Source organism: Papaver somniferum, chromosome 6 (genome assembly GCF_003573695.1).
Source record: "Papaver somniferum cultivar HN1 chromosome 6, ASM357369v1, whole genome shotgun sequence".
NCBI lineage: Eukaryota > Viridiplantae > Streptophyta > Magnoliopsida > Ranunculales > Papaveraceae > Papaver > Papaver somniferum.
The window spans coordinates 150,690,042-150,712,773 of NC_039363.1; the positions used below are offsets into that span (position 1 = coordinate 150,690,042).

Below are 22,732 nucleotides of genomic sequence, written 5' to 3' on the forward strand. Positions count from 1 at the left end.
AACTCGTAATGCACATATAAGATGATTTGTCCTTAACGGGTACAGAATCAATCTTTTTCGCCCGGATTTACACCAAGAATAGCTACCAAAGGCGTATAAAAAGACCTTCTTAACAAAGAAGAACATACAAACTCATTAACGACCATGCACCATAGTTCACATAAAATGATTGTGAACATTCAAGAATCCCATAGTAATGCGTGTTACTGCCCATTCTTGAACTTCCTTCTTTTTGATTCACCAACAACATTCTTGTAAAATATATAAATGAGCTTATAAGAGTAGTACTACACGAATAACAAGTGCCCAAGTCCAAGAGAAGTGGAACAAGTGCGACGAAACGGAGCAAAACACTTAAAAACAAGAGAAGGGACAAAAACCAATCTTAACTAATCCAAATACAATAATTATCATATCCATTTTGAAGATAATTCAAAGGGTAATATAATCAAAAAATAATGAGGTCATTACGAGTTCAGACGAAGAAGTTACGGCCAAAACAAGTTTACCGAATATCGATGTCAAGTATGCATACGGGTTTGCAAACGAATTTTCAATTCCACGAACTTAAACCCCTGGATTTTGATTTTAAAAGATGTTATGCATACCTGGTAGGTGTACCATGAATTCCAAACATCACGAACTACTATTTTCAAACCTAAACGTTTAAGAACCTTAAACACAGATCAAGTTAGGTATAAAAGAACGATAAGAAAGGTACGTGAATCATTATAAGTTCTCTAAACAAATAAAAGCACAAATATTGCTCAAGTTTATAGACATACCTTTTTAGATGAATCCAATTGAATTCTACAGCCTTACCGAACATAATCTGTGCGCACCAATTTTCATGCTTCCCTCACCGTATACATAGCGGGGCTTTCCTTGGTGAGGATGCACTTACAACACAATCAAGTTGTGTTGGGGCGAACAATGGCTTGTTCACCACAATTGACATTTGGATTATCATGAAAGAGATCACTTTTAGAGCCTTTCACATCTAATTCCATTTTTCCAAAAAACTTGTTTAGTTCCAACATCATGGATACTGCCTTCTCCATAGTCATGGAATTTTCTGGAAGATCATTCCTTTTCACACTCAAAGCATCATTAGCTTTATTTGGTACCCACTTCTTAGTGCGTTTAGGAACAACCGGAACCTTCTTCCCATCACTCTCTTCAAGATTTCTCGGAAAAGAATTGGATTGACTATTCTTTTGCAAGTTAGTCTTTCTCCAATTGGGAGCATCGGATCTTGTCTTCGTCTTTACGAAGTTATCCTTTTGATAACCATTACGATTGTGAAAAGGCTTCGTATAACGTTTATAGGAAAATCTAGGTTTATCACAGCAACAATTCCTTTGCCTAAAGGTTGGAAAGTTACAACTTGTAATGTTAAGGGGATTAGCCTTAGCATATGATCTTGGTTTCACAACTTCTTGTGATGCCAAAACAAGAACATCATGAAGTTTCTTATTCCTTATACGAAAACGACATCTCCTTTCCAGGTGACCTTTGTTTCCGCAATAGTGGCAAACATAAGGAATGTTCTTACCTCGATCCGTATATGCTGACTGTGGAGGTTGGTATTCTTTGCTCTTTCGAACCTTAATTTCCGGTGAAGGTATTTCACTTTTGCCATCAGTGAAAACCTTTTGTTGAGAAGAATCACTAGCCTTGACAAATTTTACCTCTTTGATAATACTTGGAGCATCTATTCCCTTATATCCCAATCCTCGTGTATCACGATGATTTTTACTTGCTCCTAGCATAGTGGTTAATTTGCTTGAACTAGTATTGAAATTTTTCAAGTCATCTTCCAACATCTTGATTTTATCAAGAGAAGCAGCTAAATCAGCCTCAAGGCGTTTTTTTCGAGCGAGACAAGCATTTTCTCTGTCATCAAAACTAATTTGTTGAGAGTTAAACCTTGCTTCAGATTCTGCAAGTTTCTCTTCCAACAAAAAGTACTTTCGCTAAAGATTATCACATTCAAGTGACTTCATACGTAGGTTTTCCTCAGAATCCTTGAGGATCGATTCGTTAGAACGATTCGAAAAATAAACACCTGCGTAACATCTTCTCAATTTCTTGTTTTCTCGACAGAGAGGAGTCAGAAGAGGTGAGACATGAGAAGTTGTAATCTTCTTCATCTTCCACGAATCCAAAAACTTAACATACTCTGAGACTTCCTCATAAACATCTCTATCAATATCTGAATCACCTTCATCAGAAAGTTCATACAACTGTTCTTCTAAGAGAGTTTCCCAATCAACAGTTTTTACATCAAGAGAATGTTTAGATATTGACTTAGATGTGATAGTTCTCTCAGGTGAATCCAAGCTTTTAGAACTATCTAGTAATTTCTGAACTGGTACGTTATTAGAGATAGACTCGTCCATAATCAGATCACTACAAACACAGACTTATAAGGTCTTTAACGTGTTTGCCTGCTCTGATACCAATTGAAAAAGCGGGGGGGGGGGGGGGGGGGGGGGGGGGGGAGTTAACAACACCACCCAACATTTCTCTTAGCAATCTGTATGAACTAACTTCGATATACTTTCTAGAGAATCAACTAGACAGTCAGACTCAATCTAGGTAAAAGTATCTCAAGGAGTTAATATCTCTCTCTTGATTTGATTTACTCGAGCTAATAAAAATCATCGAGTCTTTAATAAAATACAAGGAATAACTTGGATGGTACCAAAGACCAATATCCAAGGATCAATCAATTTAAATCAACAACCAAAGGTCAGATATTCTAATTGATGATATACAACGCACAACCTGTATTATTTCAATTATAAAGATAAACATTATAATGCGGAAATATAAATAACACAGACATCAAAATTTTGTTAACGAGGAAACCGCAAATGCAGAAAACACCGGGACCTAGTCCATATTGAACACACACTGTATTAAGCCGCTACAGACACTAGATTACTCCAAGCTAACTTCGGACTAGACTGTAGTTGAACCACAATCAGTCTCCCACTAATCCAAAGTACAGTTGTACTACCTACGCCTCTGATCCTAGCATGATATTGCACACTTGATTCCCTTAGCTGATCTTACCTACAACTAAGAGTTGCTACGATCCAAAATCGCAGGCTTTGACAATAAAAAAATCTGTCTCAATAGACAAGTCTATCAAAGAATCAATCTGTCTCCCACAGATAAACCCAAAAGGTTTTGTTCCGTTTTTTGATAATAATCAAGGTGAACAGGAACCAATTGATAATCCGGGCTTATATTCTCAAAAAACATCCTAGAGTTATCAATCACCTCACAACAATCTTAATTGTATGGTAGCTAAATAAGATGTTACGGGATCAAAAACGATGAGATGAAAATGTTTGTGATTAATTTTTATATCTTGCCTATCGGAGATATCACTCTCAAGCCAATCAATCTGATTGTACTCGTACGATAGAAGATGCAAGATCAGATCACACAACTACGATAAAAGTAGTATCGGCCTGGCTTCACAATTCCAATGAAGTCTTTAAGTCGTTAACCTGGTTTTAGAAGAAGAAAACCAAAGGTTAAAGGAGAATCGACTCTTGTATGCAAACTAGTATCACACGTAAGGTGTGGGGATTAGTTTTGCACAATACTAGATGTCTCCTTTATATAGTCTTTCAAATCAGGGTTTGCAATCAATGTTAGCTTAGTAACAAAGCATTCGATATCCATCGTTAGATGAAAACCTGATTTAGATTCAAGCTAATATTTTTCAAACGTTAGATCGAAAACTTAGCTTGTTACACACACTTGACAATGCACGCTTCTAGGTTTGTTAACCGTTCCCAAACGTATGCACTTGTTGGTTCAATAATAGCTAACCAAAAGGTTAGCCACATGAGCATTTCATATCAACCATGTTGTTCTTCACCATAACTAGTTCAAATGACTTCAAATGAACTAGTTAGAGAGTTGTTCAATTGCAAGGAAATCTTATGTACTACACAAGACACAATTGAAGCAAAGATGATTTGATTCACTTGAATCGGTTCATGAACTTTTATAGCCACGGTTTGCAAACTGCATTCCTCAGTCTTTTTAAGTTTAAGTTCAGAAATCATCTTCAGATATGTAACCTTCTTAAGTTCGCAGACTAGGTTCGCGGACTTAAGTAACCGGGCAGAGTTTACAAACTCCAGCAGAAAATCTCGGCAAAAGACCTTCCGCCGGTTCGCGGACTGGTACTCTTGCAACTAGTTTGTCAACTTCAGCAGAATTTCTCGGGATGAGAAGTTCGGCAGTTCGCGGACTTGGCAACAAGCCATTCTTCCGGTTTCTCTTGATCAACAAAGTTCGCAAACTTTGGTTCAAGGAATAAGACTTATACATAAATGTGTTTCCACAACAATGCTTATGTCCATCATTGGTTATGTAATCTAAACTCTCATTTCAATCATTGAAACATTCTTAGAGGAGATTATATAGTTGTTACACCATTTCTCGTCAAAGCAATTTTCAAAGTGATTAAAACATATCATGAGTTTCATCACTAGGTAAAGATAAACTTGATCGAAGCGATAAGCTTACCAACACATATTTTGAGATATAATCCAAGTCTATATATATAGCATACGACTTCTTGTCTCAAAGAGTAGGAGATAGAGTAGATAGACTTTTGAGTGATAGATATGTTCAAGTCTTCACATACCTTTTTATCTAGAAGTTACACCGGTTAATTGAGTAGTTCTTCTGCTTGTATGATGAATCGCCATGAAATCCGTGAGCTCAACTACACTTTTTATCCTAGTCCGAGACTTGGATATAATAGACTAAAAATCAAGACTTATAGTTTTGATCACTAACATTGACAAACATGCTTGAGATAGCAACGCATGCGAGGTTCACCGAGCAATGCTCTAACAGTTTGCCTCCCTTTTGGGGGCACACTAGGCCGGCTAAGGGAGAATATTTTTCATGTATCAACATCTATGAAGAATAGTTGTGTCAGGAACTTGAGCAGCAAGAGCATGATTGGATGAGTTGAATTTGATTGTATAAAGACCATTTTTATGCGACCCTTGCAAAAGAGTCCTCCCAGAGTTTACTTCCTTCACAATGAAACCGTGAGAAGAGAAAGTTATCTCTAAATTATTATCAGACGTGAATTTGTGAATGATCATTAAGCAGAATGAATGATCATTAGCATGTTTACTAGATGTACTAAGATGTGTGATATTCATACCTTAGCCATTCAGTGCAGTGATTTCTTTAGAACCTTCATATAGAGTGGACCCTGTGAGAGTATTTGGATCTACAACAATGTGCTAATTTGCACCACCATTTGCAAACCATTCATCATCAAAAATATCAGTAGTACCTATCATTGCACTAAGATTAGGTGGAGGTTGTCTTTCTTGATAAGAAAAGTTCAATCTCTGATTACATGTAGTAGCAGTATGTCCTTTGAGTTAACAAATCTGACAAGGTTGGATATCAGTAGCTCCATAACCGTATCTGAAGCATTTCTTGAGAAAATAGCAGGATTTGGGTATCTACCATAACTTCTTCCTCTAGTATTACCTCTTGAATAACCACTACCTCTATAACCTTCTCTTGTAAAATTTGATGTGTTAGTAGCAAATTCTTTAGGCTCATTAGCAGATCTTGTTGCAGATATAACTATTTCTTCACTAATTGCAACAAATTGTGCAATTCTTGTGCAGTTATAGGTGCTGATCTGATTCTAATAGAAGTGGAAAATGATGCATAGTCTGCTGCCAAGCCAGATAGAACATTTACAACCAATTCATTATCAGACACAGGACAATCAGTTGCAGCAAGTTGATCTTGTAATTTCTTGACCTCCACACGGAAAGAAGAAATAGATCCAGTCATCTTCAACTTTTGAAGATTTGTACGCAATTGAATAGCATGAGTTGTAGAGGTTTGAGCAAATCTTACAATAATAGCTTTCGATAAACCAGCTGAACTATCATCTCCAACCACATAATAGGTACAAAATTTGAAATAGTGGATTGAATCCATATATACAATCAAAGGTGAAATCCTATGCTTGCTAAATTGTGTATTGAAGATTAATAACTTCATTACTTTCTGCACTTCTAGTAGGATACACAGAAGGAATGGAAATGTACCATCAACATATTTGAGAACTTGAAATTTTCGAAACAATGGTAACATGAGTGATTTCCAAGTAAGAAAATTATCATCCTTAAGCTTGAGAGAAATGATATTAGCTATAGTATTTAGAGGTAAAGTTGAAATACGAAATGGATCCATAATCAGATTTGTAATCTAAATGAATTACAGATGAAAAAGTTTGAAAAATTGTAAAGAACAGTAAGGGAGGAGATCAAAGAGAGAGATTAACAAAAATCTCAGTAAAAAGAAGGTCGAAATCAAGAAAATTAACAATAACCTGAAAATGAGATCTAGATACAGGCAAGAACAACCACCAACAAGACTGTAGATCTAAGAAAAAGAACACAACATGCAAAATTATGAAGATGAATTCTTCAGCAGAAGTGATAAAGATCGATAGACTCCTCAGAAAATCATGGATCCCGAGTCTGATACCATAATAACCTTAAATCGGGTTAATAGTATTCTTGATTAACAGAATTATATTTAATGACAGACTGTATTAATGTTTATATATCACACCAATCACCCACATTAACAAACAAAAATAAAAGAATGAATGCTCCAAAAAAAAAAAGAAAAAAGAATGTGTGAGACACAAGAGTGCAAATTAATAATACAGATTGAGGAGTCTGTGAAATACACGAGTGCAGTAAAGCTGTAACAGAAAACAGAAAAACTGAGCTATCCTACGCTGCGGTATTTGCTTATCCTGCACCACTGCTATAACTCTCTGTCAGTCTGTGTCATTAAGCACCAGCTGGCTAGTTGCCAAGCAAATTGTAAAGAATGGCATAGAGGAAATACCAGTAACCAAGACTTGCGTTTTAAAAGTATTAATAGTGTTTTTTTTCCCACTTCTTTTCCTGCTTTCCCTTCTTCGTGTTAGAACACCGACTCAGAGAGCTTCTGTTGTGTTGCGTCTCAACTTTTCCTATTTCAAGTACTTCTGTAGTTTTCTCCCACTTCTTTTCATGCTCTCGTTTCACTTTTACTTCCTCTCTCAAACACCTCTGTCTCTCTCATCAGCTCTGTGAAAAAAGAGGCGCCTTCTAGGCTTTGCAAGAAGAAGGTAAAACATCGGCACTACAAGAAAAAGGTATTCCATTAAAAATCAAGATTTCTTGTAAGTTTTCTGTAAAAATTCATTCTTGATACAGAATGGGTTTCTCAAAATTGTTCTTCTGTTCATTAATTTTCATTGTCTGCATATCGAGTTTATCAATTCATTCTGTAGCTTATGTTTCCATCAATAACATCACTCTTTTGGGTGATGCTTATTTTCAAGAAAATGGCAGGATTTGCCTTACTCCTTATTCACCATCACCATCACCTTCATCTTCAATTGGTGTGGGTAGAGCTCTTTATAATCATCCAATTAGGTTTCTTGATCCTTCTACGAATTCCAATGCTTCTTTCATTTGTCGTTTTTCTTTTTACATCACCCCATTTTCTGATTCTTCATCTTCTCCTCCACTGTTTGGAGATGGTTTAACCTTTATCATTACTTCCAAGAAATACATACTAGGTAGTGGTTTTGGTTATATGGGTCTCTCCAATGAAACTAGTCAAGAAGAGGGGGGAATGTACATTGCTGTGGAATTTGATCCTAGTTTTGACCCGGCTCTTGAAGATATTAGCGATAATCATATAGGAATTGACATCAATTCAGCTATGTCATTTGCTTCTGTTGATTCAACTTCGATGGGTTTTGATTTAAAGAATGGTAAAAGAACGACAGTGTGGATTGAATACATAGATTCCAAGAAGATGGTGAAAGTTTGGCTCAGTTATACAAAATCTAGAACTATTAGGCCAATTCTTGCTACTCATATTGATCTTTCTATGTACCTTGAAGAGTTTATGTTCATTGGTTTTTCTGCATCAAATGGAAAGGGATCAGCACAACACGTGGTCGAGAAATGGAGATTCAGGACTTATGGGTTTCTTCCTTCCGTTAATTCCTTTGATACAAGGGTTGAAGGTGGTTGTTTTATGTGTGTTCCTGATGATGTACTACCAAATGATACTGCTCAGACACCCTCAACAAGAAGCAGGAAGAATGAACTAGTTCTTGGAGTTGGCGGGGCAGCATTTTTTGTCTCGGTTTCGTTGGTTATTGGAGGAATAAGTTGGTTTTTCATGAGAAAGAAAAGAAACGGTGATACGGGAAATTCGAGACATCAACGTTATAATGCTGAACTGAATCAAGTGCCACAAAGGCTTTCACTTGATGAGATTAAAGTAGCAACTAGGGGTTTCCATCGTAGTAGAGTATTGGGTGAGGGGGGGTCAGGAACAGTCTATGAAGGACACCTTGCATCTGGCAAGGAAGTGGCAGTTAAACGATTCCATCAGATCAACACGGCTGATCTTTATAGTGATCCGTTCACTAATGAACTGGCAGCAGTAATTGGTTGTTTAAAGCACAGGAACCTCCTTCAGCTTCAAGGTTGGTGTTGCGAGCGAGGTGAGCTAATCTTGGTTTATGAGTATATGCCCAACGGAAGTCTTGACAAGTTGCTGGAGAGAACTGGTGACTCACCAGTTGCAAAGCTCAAATGGGAAGACAGGCTAAAGATTGTTCTTGGTGTTGCCTCGGCACTAACATATCTTCATGAGGAGTGTGAAAGACAGATAGTTCACAGAGATGTCAAGGCGTGTAACATAATGCTTGATGCTGATTTTAATGCAAAACTTGGGGATTTTGGTTTGGCTGAACTGTACGAGCCTGGTGCAGCCATAAGGAATCCAACCATACCCGCAGGAACAAGGGGTTATCTTGCCCCTGAATATGTACATGCAGGAGTTCCCACTGTGAAGACAGACGTTTTCAGCTTTGGAGTGGTGATACTGGAGGTGGCCACAGGAAAGCTGCCGGTAGATAATGATGGAAGGACCCTAGTTGAATGGGTATGGGACAAGTGGACTAACGGGAAACTGATTGAGGCTGCAGATGCCGGTTTGATGGGAAGGTTTAACAAGAGGGAGGTGGAGGGAATGCTAATGGTAGGTCTTTCTTGTGCTGATTATAATTGCGTCGAGAGACCAACTGGAGGCAGCCAGGATGCTCAAAGGCGAAGCTCCATTACCAGTCCTACCAGCAAGGAGGCCATTTATGCCACTAGTACCTGCGTTGCCAACTGATATAATAGCACAAGATGATGGAGTTGGAAGTGGTGGTGGGGTTAATATTGGTCGTCGTTCTGATACTACATGGATAACAGCTCGTACCAATTTATCTTAAGACCTGTTCTCCGCTTCAAATGTGTACTTGTAAATGTTTCCTGATACACTTTTAGTATGAAGACCACGATGAATGCTTGAAAGTGTATGTTTTGTTTGATCTTCAGAATTTTCCAATAATGAGTTTTTTTTTGCAAGACAAAAGGAGAAAAAAAAAAGGAAAAAAAAAAAACATTAAAGGAGACTGCACTCTCTATCACATAGAGATGCAATACAAGGAGGAGGATAAGAAGATAACCACCATTCAAAGATGTGGTATTTAGCCGCAAAGCTAGCTGGAGAATGAGCAGCTTCATTAGCACATTTCTTTGTGAACTGAAATAAAACTTTGTTGAAAACTCTAAGCCTTTTTCTGATTTGCATGATTAAGGGACTGATTCTCCAAGGATAAGCTTTCTTTTCATCATTTAGGACTTTAATCACCGTCTCAGCATCGCTCTCAACAAGAAGAACAGTTGTGCCCACACGAGCCACCAGCTTCAAAGTTAGCTTATGAGTTGCTGGCTACAACAGCACAAGCACCTGAATTAGAGTTGAACGCAGCATCAGTGTTTAGCTTTATCCAGTGAGTTTCAGGGGGTTCCCATTTGTCTTTAATCTGCAGTTTATCATTATAAATACCAGGCTGATGAGAAGATGGATCTGCTGCTTCATTAGAAGTATTCACATAATAGTTAAACCAATACTGAGCTTCACAGATTATTCTTGAGATACAGGCTCAACATTATTAAAAAAGTTGTCATTCCTAGCCTTCCAAATGGCCCACATGATGCAGCTCCCCATTCTGAATACATTGAAGTCCATTTTTTCCTGTAACCAAGTTGAGAGCAGAGTTGTTATAGCTGTGTCATTAGAGTCTCTGCACCCCAGGTTAGAACCAAACAAGGAAGCTCTGGCCACAGTGCATTTAAGGAAGAGATGGTCTAATGTTTCTGGACTTGTGCCACACAACCTGCAAGTCTGATCCATCCCCACTAGATGTTTGCTCATAGTCTGCATAATAGCAATGCCATCCTGTAACACCCTCCACATGAACATATGCACTTTTGGTACAAGATTTTTGATCCTCCAGAACAGCTTCCATGGGAAGACCACCCTATTGCTTCTAGAAGTAGATAGTCTGCTATTCTTTTGAGATTTCATAAAGGACTTGGTGGAGAACTCACCATTAGGATGTGGGATCCAGATAAGCAAGCTTGTCTTTGATTCCCTCTTCTTCAGGAATATAAATGCTCAGGATCTTTTCAACAGTGTGTGGCTCAAATATTTGGTTCACAAGATTATCATTCCATCTGCTAGGGTTTTGTAGCCATAATTCAGACACATTGCAGATAGATTGTTGCTTCTCAGGAATGGGAGTATTGGAATCTGAGACCCATGGGTCTTGAAAAATATTGATGTTCTATGCAATCTAGGATAGCTTTCCAAGTAGAGCTACTTCTCCGGTTCTCCCTGTGTATTTAACCTCCCAAAGGTTTGAGTGTCTGCAGTACTTGGCCACCATGATCTGAACCCATAGACAATCCGGTTCCTCTAGGAATTTCCAAATCAGTTTAGCAATTTGAGCTCTATTGATGTCCTGTAAGTGTCTGATTCCCAGACCACCATTCTCCTTATCCTTCAGAAAAATCTCCCAATTGATAAATGAAGTTTTCTGGTGCTGCAATTATGCCCCCACCAGCAATCCTTATGATTCTAGATAGTTTTTTAGAGTGCCTTTGGGAAGAATAGATGTGGACATAAAATACGGAGGAATCCGACTCAAGACAGTTTTGATCAGAAGAGTCCTACCAGCATGAGTGAGAGACTCTCTCTTCCATCCCGCGAGTCCGCTGCTGGAGCATCCAGACTCCAGAGTCATGCTCTGCCCCTAAGAATGGCGAGTGTAATATGAGTGTAAATTGGTGTATGTGTTTAAAGCCTTTAAAGCGAAAAATAGAAAGCAGTCATTTTTATTTATGACTGGGTATGGGAGTTTTTGTTTCTCATGTCATGTCTGCTTAAAACCCTAAAGAGAAGACAGTTGCTGTATATCAATGCGGTCGATTTGAAATTTCTCCTGAAATTTCTCCTCTAAAAGATGGTTTTCTTGTCTAGAATTAGGCATTTAAAATCTAAGTCTCAACAATTGAAAGCAAGATGGTACTCCCAGGTTTCTCATAGAGTTTCGTCTACATCTTACATCTCTGTAAACACCAAAATCCAAGTTTTTCAGAAACCTAATCCATTCATTAAACCAACTGGCTATGTATACAACAATATTAGGTCTTTTGCTGCTCCAGTTAAGGTAAACATTGATTTTTTTTATTTGCCCTTAAAACCGAATCTTGTTTTCCCCTTTTACTTGGTATAGTAATCCTAGGAATTGCATTTTCAGGCTAAATCTAAATCGGGAGCTAAAGATTCTAAAGGAACAAGGCTTAATGAACAAATTACATCTGATATCATTAGGCTTGTTAGCAACGAAGGTATATTTCATTTTTGTGTTTCTTGTGTGAATCCTATATTGACCTTATTTCTCTGAGTTCTGTTGTCACCCATTGTTGTCAATACATTGTGAGAAATAATATAAAATGATATGTACTGTCAGGCGAAATGTTTTGAAACCCTGTATCATATAGTCTGAAGTGTGGGAGGCTGAGTTGGTTTTGTGATTAAGATGTTTGACGAAATGTGAATGAATACAATAAAAATGACACAAAACAGGAAAAATAAGAAATGTCGAATAGTAGAAGATAAACTCATTAGAATGGATGCCGTAAAGTGGTGGTCTCCTTATTGGTAATAATGGCACCATTGGGTTAGGAAAAGTAGACACGGTACATAGAGTAACAAGTGATAAGTGGTGACGAGTAATAGTGAAATACACAGAACGCAGGGTTGATCTTTTACTTTTCAAGTCTGTAACTCTTTGAGGGGTAATGACTATGAGTCTGAGGATTATTAAGTTTGCTGACTAGTGAATCGATTATTGGGTTTGCTTAATTATGTCAAATTAAGAGAATTGGGGATATGCCTCTAGATAGGCCAATTAGTTGCGTATTTCACACCTTTCGGAAGCAAATTCTTGCCCTTGGATGTCTTCCCTCTTTTCTTTTTCTGTTTGTCCATGACTCCACCAATTTTGCTCTGTGTAAGACGTATAGTTTTAAGTCTGCTCAACCATTATTGTGTTTTTTTTTTTGCCCAATTTCGTTATGCTAGTCACAATCTCGTCTTACTTCCTCTTATATTTACGATGTTTTCCATTATTGATATCATGCTTATGTTGTTGTCCAAATCTCTCTTACATGTACTAATTAATTCTAACGGGTGATAAGGTAGAATTACTTTATAGAATTGTTAATTTTTTGAAACAATCATGAACTTATTTGATGTTCCTGGTGCTTGATTATTGTAGTGGATGACTGCATGATTCATTAATGATTTTATGATTTGTAGGGCAGCATACAGTTGTTTCAAGGCGCGAGGCACTGGAGCGCGCAAAGAAGCTGAGTCTTGATTTGGTTGAGGTGGGTTCTGTTCGCAAGTTTCCATTTGTCAAAGTCAACATACGTTAAACAAAGAGTTTTGTTTATAATGTTAGAAAGCGCAGTTATGGGTCAAAAGAAACTTACTTATATAGTTATTAGAAAAGTACAACTGATGGGATTTATTACCATGCACTAGCAAACTGAACTACTGAAGACTATATTGACCACATGCACTACTAGTTATGATTACGGCTGCACCGAATGCAGGCATGCATGAAGATATTACCCTCTTGAGTTTTTTTGCAACACATGTAGTGTTTCTGGCAGAGTCAATGCATTTGCTTTATGGCTCTGATACTTTTCTTTCTTTGTTGAAGTCAACTATGAGTTTGTACTACCTTCAAAAGCTTCTCCACTGTTTACCCAATCTTTTAAACCTATGCGGACCATTTAGATTTGCATGGTTGTAGTATTTGAGCATGATACAAATGAACCACTTCATAAGCATCCACAAAAGTTGCACTATAGTTGTCTGGTAAAGATCGAGGAATTTCTTCCATGTTCTTAAAATATTAATTTTTAACCCAAGCCGTCTTCTAGTTAACAAAGCCAGAGTGCTATATGTTTAAAGGGCAATCAATAAATTGCATGGCTAGCCATGTAAGTGTGCACCGAGAACCAGTAAATTTTGAGAGCCATTGTCTGATGCAAATATGAGCTGTATCTCAAGCCTGGATAAGGTTCTTAAGCTTTTCTTAGGAGCTCCAGTCTGGTTGGGTGACAGGAGTAACTTCTTGAGCCACCTTAAACAAGTCAGAAAGTTGAGTTGTCCCGGTGAATCATCTGGAGAAGATTATACTTGGAGGCTTTGGCAATGGAATCTTCATTGTGAACCAGCTTGTTGTATTTCATGTTATGTTGCATCTAATGTCATAGTTTCAGCTCGACCATTTATATTCTTGGGAAAACTGCAATATCTACCTTTGATCAATGACTAATATTTCACTGAAGCCTTCTCCTTTTGTTTTTCCAGGTTGGCCTTGACCAAAAGGAAAAAATACCTGTTTGTAAGGTCATGGACTTCCATAGAGAAAAGTACGAAAAACAAGTAAAGGAAAAAGATCGTACTAAAAACAAGGTACGCTACCTTCTGGAGTTCTGGTTTCTGTCTATTATCCGTCCTGCAATAAGTGACGAGGATAAAACTTTATCGATGTATCTGAACATGCCTTCCCTTCCGACTTATATTTATTTTTATGTTTGCTGTCCTTATAAACAAGTTGAAAAGACGTAACACATAAACTAAATTGAGAATTGATCAGGGGCGGAGCCAGGTTTTGAGAAATAGGTGGGAAAGTTACCAATGACATCAAATTTTAGGGGGTGCAATGAGCTAAAATAACCATAATTTGGCTAAAATAGCAAAAATTGGACTTATGAGCCAACTGGGCCCACCCTTCCATGTTGTTCCTCTCCTGGAATTGATCTTGTGTTTGATGTGAGCATAGAAAGCACCGTCATACGAACCCAATAACATTTTGTTGTTGTTGTTATGTTTGGGAGTGTTTCCTCAACTCAATGTTTCATTAATTTGGTGAATGCATTACATTTTCAACAAACCCACATTAGAAGATACAAAATTAACTTCGGTTGTGATCCATTGAGAAATTCATGTAACTGACATGTCAAAGCCCCGACAATGTAACATATAACTGTTAACCTCTGTTCGCCAGTTTATTGAGAAATTCATTTTACTAGTTTCTTGATGAAATATTTTCCTCTTTAACTAGGATTTTCCAAGAGCTCAATCTTCTGTAGCTCTGCATACTAAACGCCATGTTCACTTGAAAAATCCTTTTTAGAACGATAGAATCTTTTTAATGAGTAGTCAAGTAAGTCAAATGGATGTGTAATCTCCCAAGTGCATAACTGAATTGACCTGTTGATGCAGTCAGAAGTTACTTTGCGCCAAGGGGACTGCAAAGAAGTTCGTTTTACAGGAAAAATAGTAAGTTTTTTCCATCAACCTACTGTTATTTCATTGCTATTGAAATGGTAGCTTTTTTTAAGGCAACCTGGTTATACTAGCAGACAAATAATCTGCTGTTAGTTGGAATATTATAAATTTTAGTTGAGGCAGTGAAGCAAAACCCATATAGAATGATGTGCATTTTATTGCATTTTTACATTTAATTTAGTGACTACGTGTGCAACTGATATTTTCCCATGAAAGTTTCTGTTATCGTTATTGTATGCATCTGTATCTTAAATGCTCCCAACTTGTTGCATTATTGGATTTTTGCATCAAGACCATTCCTTGGGATTTAAGTTAGTTGGGATTACCTTTCAGCTAGCCTTTCAAATTGGAATGATCTGGTTTAGTATTTACTTGTTCGACGAATCTTTGGAATACCCTAATTGTTCATCTGAGCCATCAAACCGCTAGAACCTACAAGAATATATCTATCAATTCTGTCCATCCTTTTATTTTCTCCTGCTCTGTTTTCTCCCTTGAGATTAAATCTGGTTTCTCTCCCTAGCATACCTGAATCAATCTTTCCATGATCATTTTCCTTTTAGCTACTGTATGTATAGTCAGGTTTTCAATTGAATCATTTGGTTATTATACCTATGACTTCCATGAACCTTGAATAACAACAACCAAGCCTTTAATCCCAAACAAATTGGGGAAGGCTAGAAATGAAAACCAAGTCGAAGTTACCAAAACCAATTCCTAACCAAGCCTTTAGTGCATAAACCTTGAATGATGAATTTTTTTAATTTTCTGGTTCTGAACTTAGTTTTTACATGCAGAATAATATTCTAATCAAAGCAGTAGGTTCTAGGAAATATGGTCCATGTATGTCTAGGCCTCAACTATTTTGGTGTCTTAAAATAAACTGCTTCTTTTCTCAGGAACTAAAGGACCTTCAAATGAAAGCTAATGTGGTTAAGAGATTGATGGAGAAAGGCTATCGGGTGAAGGTATTGTGCTGTTCGGATGTTATTTAAGTATAAATGCTGGAGAATATGTTTACACAATCTCTTTCAATTTCTTTCTTTTAGAACAATTCCTCTCTTTGATATTTTATAAAATGTGTTTTTAGTCGAGCAATATGATATCTGCTGTAAGCGTGTGAACTATACTGCAAGTGTTTTTTCCCCAAATATGATTTATACTTGAAAAGTTGAAAATGATATTGTATAATAATTGACAATTACTGAGTCACGTCTTATTCAAAGATTCATTTGATTCTGTAACAGTGTACGGCAACGGGTAAAGAAGATGAAGACTTTGGAGGAAATTTAAGTCGTCTAACAGCTTTGGTACACCACTAAATCCTGTAATTAAAATTTTCTGTTCACTTTTACGATTGTGACATAAAGGGCGCAGCTATCTATGATCACCTTCAGTTCGCACACATCCAAACATGAAATTTCCCTGTAGTGTTATATTAGTTTTGTATATTTACAGCAAACCATTTTTCATTTGCAGCTAGAAGATACTGCTGTTGTGGAAAGTGGACCACTGGTGGAGAAAAAGCAGGCTTATGTAATTGTCAGGCACATTAAGTTTGGGCGCCCCAAGAGCGGTCCTTCCAAGAAAGTTGATGTCAGAAAGGAATCTACCAATTCAACAACGATCAACACTTCAGGTGATATTCAAACTCCGATAAAGATTGATGAAGACTCTGGTTCAGAATCCAACGAAGACTCAGTTTCAGAAATACCTTCTCCAATCAAAAGTATAGATGGAAAGCCTGAAAGGAAAAGTGTGTGGTCACCTAGTGATGTTGCTGGTAGGGAGGCTGGGAAAACTAAAGGTTTTATCGATGGACAAAGAGATGGTGGTATCCCAGTCACAAAACCGCCATTTGAGGCTGAGAATCGTTATGCCAGAAGAAATGAACCTAGAACTGGCATTCCACCGCCAAGATTATCAACTCAAAGCACACTCAATGATCCTAACCCGTTTGCCACTGTCCCAAAATTCTCCCCTTCAATGCAGCAGAAACCTGATATGAACAGGATTCCCCCAGGTCCAATGGACTCTAGGCGCTCAGCCAGACTTCAACTTCCACCTTCACCACCATTGGTGGAAAAGAGGGAAAACGGTGCTTCAACATTCAGAACCTTGAAGCAGCCAATCCCTGAAGTAAATAAAGAGATGGGGATTCCAAGAGCACATTCTCGCCAAGGTATTCCGACTTCTCCACCCCCAACATCAGCGCCAGCACCAAAATACGGAATTTTCAGTAATCAGAAACCTAGTAATCCTCCTAACCTGCGGAATCCAACCACAGGAAGGAATGTAGAGGTAGATTCATCAAATCAAAAAGCTGAGAGTGAGCAAAAGTCCAACGAACGGAAATATGGAATATTCAGCCGCAAGTAGAATGTGTGACAGTTTTGATATTCTGTTCAGCAAGATTGAGAAATTTACTAGTTGAAGGAATTACTCTCATGTCAATAGAACAATTTGATAATCTTGATTAAACCAAGAAATGTTTCAAGTTAATGAAAAGTAAAAAATAAAAAAGTTAGAATATGCATTTTTTTTAAACATGTTTGCAACGACCTAGCTCTCTTCTATCCTTGCTAGGCCTTCTGATTTATTCTATGAACATATTTGTCTCCCTATTCTTTTGATTTCTGGTGAGTAAAAAGAATATCACTAGGAAATTGCAGAAGCACCAAAGAAAGGGGGGATGCAAAAGTCAAAAGTCCTTGACCAAAAAAAAGTCACGTTAGATTAAAGGTTATTGATGGCTTGTGCGACAAAATAAGTCAGATACTTGAGAATACATTACATTTCATCACAAATTCGGAAATTCCTTTCCTGTGATCCATTTCATTACTTCCTTCTTCTGATTCTCTTTTTTATCCCCTGAACTGCTCTCAGGTTCTCAAAGTCACAATCTGATCCATAACTTAGAAAAATTCTATCTGGGTAAACCATCTTTTAAGTCCTCTCATATTTCTCCTAAAGCACATCTTTTTTCATTCAAATTTTGATCTGGGTATGTTAAATTTTACCCCTTTTCGTTATATCCGAAAACAAATTGATGAATTGATCTATCTTCTAGATCACCATCTGTACTCTTGAGCTATTATAATTTTGTTATATTCTAATGTTATGTCATGATGAACATCTTCTCGCATGGGAGTCCTAAATCCTTTCATGCTTACCCTAGTAGTGATTTCGATTTAGAATCAGGAAGTTACAGAAAAACACGAAAGCCTAAAACTTTACTATCTAACTCCAGAAAAATGTTGAAATCCTTAGGAAATCGCTTACATTACTATTACAAATTACATCCCATTCTTTTCTTTTTCATTTCGTTATCATTTGGAATCACTGTTTTGATAGTTCTCTCTGTATACGAAAGCCAATACCGGGGAATATTAACTAGTCAGAGGAAATTTGATTTAGGTTCTTCGAGTTCTAGTCCGTTCTCGAAATATCAAAATTTAGTAATGGTTGCTGGGCATTCAGTTTATATAAGTAATAATTGTGGGAAATTGGATTCAGAGGATTCGTGGTATTTAGAATCTTATCAGAAGCATCCTGGACAGGCTGCTTCATTTTTGAGTCATATAAAAGAAGCGGTTGAGATTGCGGCAAGAGATGAAGGTTCATTGCTTTTGTTTAGTGGTGGTGAGACTAGGAAAGACGCTGGTCCTAGAAGTGAAGCTCAGAGTTATTGGGCAGTTGCTGAATCACAAGGATGGTTTGGTAAGTTATATACCTATACTGTTTGCAGAGTTATGAGTATTTAATTTCTTTAGTCTTTGGTTCATGTGATGTACTACATCTTGGTTATGAGGATTCCTGATTCCTCTTGTGTTTGCCTTAAATACTTGAAGTACTTGTACACAGAAAACCATATAAAATCCTTAAGGAATCATTGGTTTAGTTACTAGGTTAGTTGGTCATTGGAAATTTTTATTATTTACTTGTTATGCGGATGGATCTAACATCTAAAGTCTATGGAGCTGGTCACTAACTATGGGTTTCTGATCCTCTAATTTGATGAACATGATATGTATTCTCTGAAAGGTTCTAGTCTGATTGCATTTTGTTGGACTGGTGGTGATAAAAGCATGGTGTTTTTTGTGCACTTCCCGAGATAAGGGTCCGAGTAACCTGATGAACCAGGTCATCATCATCTCAGGTTATCTGACAGTAACTAAGCTAGCCTGGGATGGATGCAATTACCTTGTAATAGTAAGGAAGCAAAGCTCATTGTCCTCTCAATAAAAGTCCTTGTTTGTTTCATGATAAACTGTGATGGTTTTTGCTGCTTGGGTAATTGATTTCTTTTCTGAACTTCAATGGTGGTAAATATACTTTAGGACACCACCTCCATCAATACCACAGTACCTTCTTATTTGTAGAATTGCAAGCTGCATGGTCACTGTAACCACTTGCACCATCTTTTCAACTACAATTACCTCACAATCATAATTTATTGCTGCTGCATCAACACCATGACAGTCCCACCTTTAGCTCCACATACTTACTATAGTTGCTATTTTTAGGATCATAAGCATCATCAAACCTCTTGATAAAGGTATCATAACGTCAACTCACTTCCATATTCCAACAGTACTGCAACATCACTCAATGGGTTAGTACCACGAAATAATCACATTAGGTCTCATCACCGTCACCTCACTTCTATGCTCTGGTATTCACTTTATTGAGTTGTTACTCTGTCATACTAATGTGTACTTCACCAGATAATCTTTCTCTGCTTCAAGTACTGATAAATATAAACGCTAATAAGCTGTTCAGAACCTTGGCGAACACCATCTTGTGTGTACTAGCTCAAGAAGCTCTATGGTAGTGTTATGTTTTTAGTGGTTCCACTGCGCATGTGTTCGTACAGATGCTTTTCTTGGGTTTCTTATTTTGGTTTGAACACTTAGAAGCAAATGAGTTCATCGAGGCAAATTTTGTCATATCTTCGAATCTGGTGAGTGCTTTGGGCCCTAGTTACATCTGCAAAAATTGAATAAGACATAAACCATAAACATTGACCTTTAAATCCATATAGCCTTCCATTCCATAGTTTTGTGGCTTTAGAAATAGAAAGAAACTTATCTTTGGTTTGTGTGTTGAACTTGTGATGTGAATAATCTTTAGGTTGTACAGAAAAACAATATGCTATTTGAGTTTAGATATTTCTTTATATGAATTTTTTACTTTTACAGGAAACAAAGAGGATGTGAGATCGAGGGCACTCACAGAAGAACATGCTAGGGACAGCTTTGAAAACCTTCTATTTAGTGTGTGTCGTTTCCGGGAACTTACTGGCATTTATCCACATAACATCACTGTGAGACTTCCATTTCTTTTACAGTATTCCTCTTTCTGTTATTTCTCTTTTACCTCCATTCTTTTTACAAAGAGAGAGGTGCAACAAAATTCTTGTTACCTCCATTACGAAATGTATACGTTTACATTTTTTTGGTCCCATTAACCTAAAAGTTTCTGTAGTCATTATTGCTTTTAGTTACAGTTCTTCTTGAATATTGGCCATCTGTAACTTGTTGTGGATGAAATACAGGTGGTAGGTTATGATTTTAAGGAGGAAAGGTTTGCCCAGCTCCATCGTTCTGCGATAGGCTTTCCTGAGGAGCGATTCTTTTACAAGGGTACCCCAGTCTCATCTACTTCCAAGGAATCAGCGATCAAAGGTGAAGCTTTAGTCAGGACACTATTTCAAGCTGACCCATATGGATGTTTAGGTCCTCTTCGACGTAAGAAACTTGGTCGAGATCCATTCCACCGCTCTATTCCATACCCTAATGGGTGTCCTGAACTAGAAGGGCTATTCAGATACTGTGGTGCATCTACTTATCCCGGCACCCTTCCTTGGCCTTGATACCTGTAATAACCCTACTGTTATCTTCTTAAAAATATTTATAAACTCACTTCTTTTACTAGGGTAAAAAAGTATATTTACAAATGGTCAAGGTGCGTTGACCAACATTTTGACAGCTAAATGATATCCAAAATTGATTTGGTTCAGCAGAGGACATGATGCAACTTTATTGAAAGTCTCACTTGTATTCTTAAATTTTAAGGATTTCACTTAACCAAGAGATACTCTGATCAGAAGCCTCGTGGGATAACGTTTTCTACTTGGCATCTTTCTTTCTCACATGAACATTATTTTGGCTTCAACCAATAGATGCTCAGATGGGATAATGTTTGCCGCTTCTTATCTTTCTTTCTCACATATGACAGCAATGGAAAAAAATTAAAACTCAACAGCGATATTTCCAGGTCCATGATGAAATCATAGGGCATGGCAGGGATGACCTACCAAGATCCAATGTGTTTTGTTTTCTTGCCGCCAAATTGTACTTGGAAGGAAGCAGGTAATTCAACGAAATGAGAGTGTTAGATCCACACGGCTCTATGGTAGTCAACATAAAATATTAGTGAGTGAGTGAGAGACCAGCATCAAATACATGTATAAAATTCTGGTTTCATTGTTTAAATTCTACTAAAACCATATAAACCAATCTTCACTTAACTTGATACAAGCAGTGGGAGAAAAATGAATGATTCTTCGTCTGAAGTTCAGGTAAAAGAAGATAAGTACCGGTCTTACTTGTATGGAGAAGGAGAGAAAGACACCAAATGGAGATATGGTGTTCCTAACTACGATGTAGTTAACAAGCTCTTTGAAGACGGCAGAACTAAGGTACAGGCCACTTCATAGAATTCATTAGTGGATTCATTCATATTTCATGGGAGATGGAGATGTTCCACTTCATAGAATCGGATTTTCACTGTGTTTTCCATGTTTTGATTTGTTAGGTATGGCCTGCTGGTTCTGTTGAAGAAGAGGTGCAAAACCTTGTCAAAACATGGGAGATGGAGATGTTTCACAAAATACGCTTAGAAGATTTCAAAACCATTGACCCATCAAACTACATGTTCAGTCTCAATGGTAAATAGCAAACTTATCCTCTTCATTACTTATTTTGGTTATTTGTTGATGGACTGTATAATTCAGTCGCAGAAATTATCATCCCCATGTAGTAGCATGTCATTACATGAAGAATTTGAGGTTGAAAATATCCTAAAAGACTTGTGAAAATCTGACAGGAAGAAAATTAATTTCTTTGGAGGAAAAGCGCAAGCAAGGTGGAGGCTACAACTCGTTATTGCAGACTTCGTTGCCTGAGAAATATCGCCTCTATAACCCAGCGGAAGAAACCACAGATTCTGCTCATGTAGCGTTCACAACAACGTTCCCTCGTGGCTTTGCTGTCGAGATTATGCAGGTGTATTCTGGACCACCAGTTATTGTTTACAAATTCAGACACTGGGGATTCCAAGAGGGTCCTTTTAAAGGACATGCTCCAACCGGAGAAAAGGTTGAATTCTATGGCATGGGCATCTTTACGGTAATTAGACTCCTCTTTTATCAACTACTCAGATGGAAAACTTTAGAAAAATTCATAATTTTCACTAATGATGGTTAATTTGTTGAAACAGTTGGATGAACGAAAGAAAATCGTGAAGGTTGAATTCTTCTTTGACAGAGGAGAACTACTTGGTGCTCTTGTCAAAGGTGACCAGACCTCGGATAACTCTGTTAATGAGACTGCATCAGGCTGTCCTTTCTTGAAGAATACAGGATAAAAGTTCAGTTACCATCACAGTTACAACAAATGAATTGTATTTTCTCGTTTCCTTGTCTCTAATGATGTATTTTCCTTTCCATGATATGAATAAGATTCTGAGTAGATGGATATGAGGACATGTGAACCTGGGGTGTTTGCAAAATGTCATCATTTGAGGTGTTGAAAGATGATGAAATGTGATTGTCTATTTATCCGCCTATAACTGATTCACA

The 22,732-nt window shown here is 37.4% G+C and overlaps 3 protein-coding genes and 1 pseudogene across 4 annotated transcripts; all 4 read left to right on the plus strand.

The window, feature by feature from the left end:
* Window positions 1-7,293: 7,293 nt before the first annotated feature.
* LOC113291661 lies at window positions 7,294-9,379 on the plus strand (annotated as a pseudogene).
* Window positions 9,380-11,323: 1,944 nt separating this feature from the next.
* LOC113289794 (translation initiation factor IF3-1, mitochondrial-like) lies at window positions 11,324-17,403 on the plus strand. 2 transcript variants are annotated; one of them, XM_026539167.1, is made up of 8 exons: window positions 11,324-11,665; window positions 11,756-11,846; window positions 12,820-12,890; window positions 13,885-13,989; window positions 14,803-14,859; window positions 15,768-15,836; window positions 16,116-16,178; window positions 16,348-17,403. In XM_026539167.1, the coding sequence occupies exons 1-8, from the start codon at window positions 11,459-11,461 to the stop codon at window positions 17,245-17,247; spliced, it is 1,563 nt and encodes a 520-aa protein (XP_026394952.1). In that variant the 5' UTR covers window positions 11,324-11,458; the 3' UTR covers window positions 17,248-17,403. The 2 variants fall into 2 exon arrangements, with proteins under 2 accessions (XP_026394952.1, XP_026394953.1); XM_026539168.1 differs by having other exon boundaries at window positions 11,328-11,665; window positions 12,825-12,890.
* Window positions 17,404-17,634: 231 nt separating this feature from the next.
* Window positions 17,635-20,961, plus strand: LOC113289795 (uncharacterized protein C57A10.07-like). The gene is made up of 3 exons (XM_026539170.1): window positions 17,635-18,588; window positions 20,070-20,194; window positions 20,426-20,961. Exons 1-3 carry the CDS (start codon window positions 17,994-17,996, stop codon window positions 20,741-20,743), a joined length of 1,038 nt encoding a protein of 345 aa, XP_026394955.1. The 5' UTR covers window positions 17,635-17,993; the 3' UTR covers window positions 20,744-20,961.
* Window positions 20,962-21,292: 331 nt separating this feature from the next.
* On the plus strand, window positions 21,293-22,717 carry LOC113289796 (pathogen-related protein-like). Its single transcript, XM_026539171.1, has 4 exons — window positions 21,293-21,571; window positions 21,688-21,820; window positions 21,979-22,280; window positions 22,372-22,717. Exons 1-4 carry the CDS (start codon window positions 21,425-21,427, stop codon window positions 22,516-22,518), a joined length of 729 nt encoding a protein of 242 aa, XP_026394956.1. The 5' UTR covers window positions 21,293-21,424; the 3' UTR covers window positions 22,519-22,717.
* The last annotated feature ends 15 nt before the right edge of the window (window positions 22,718-22,732 follow it).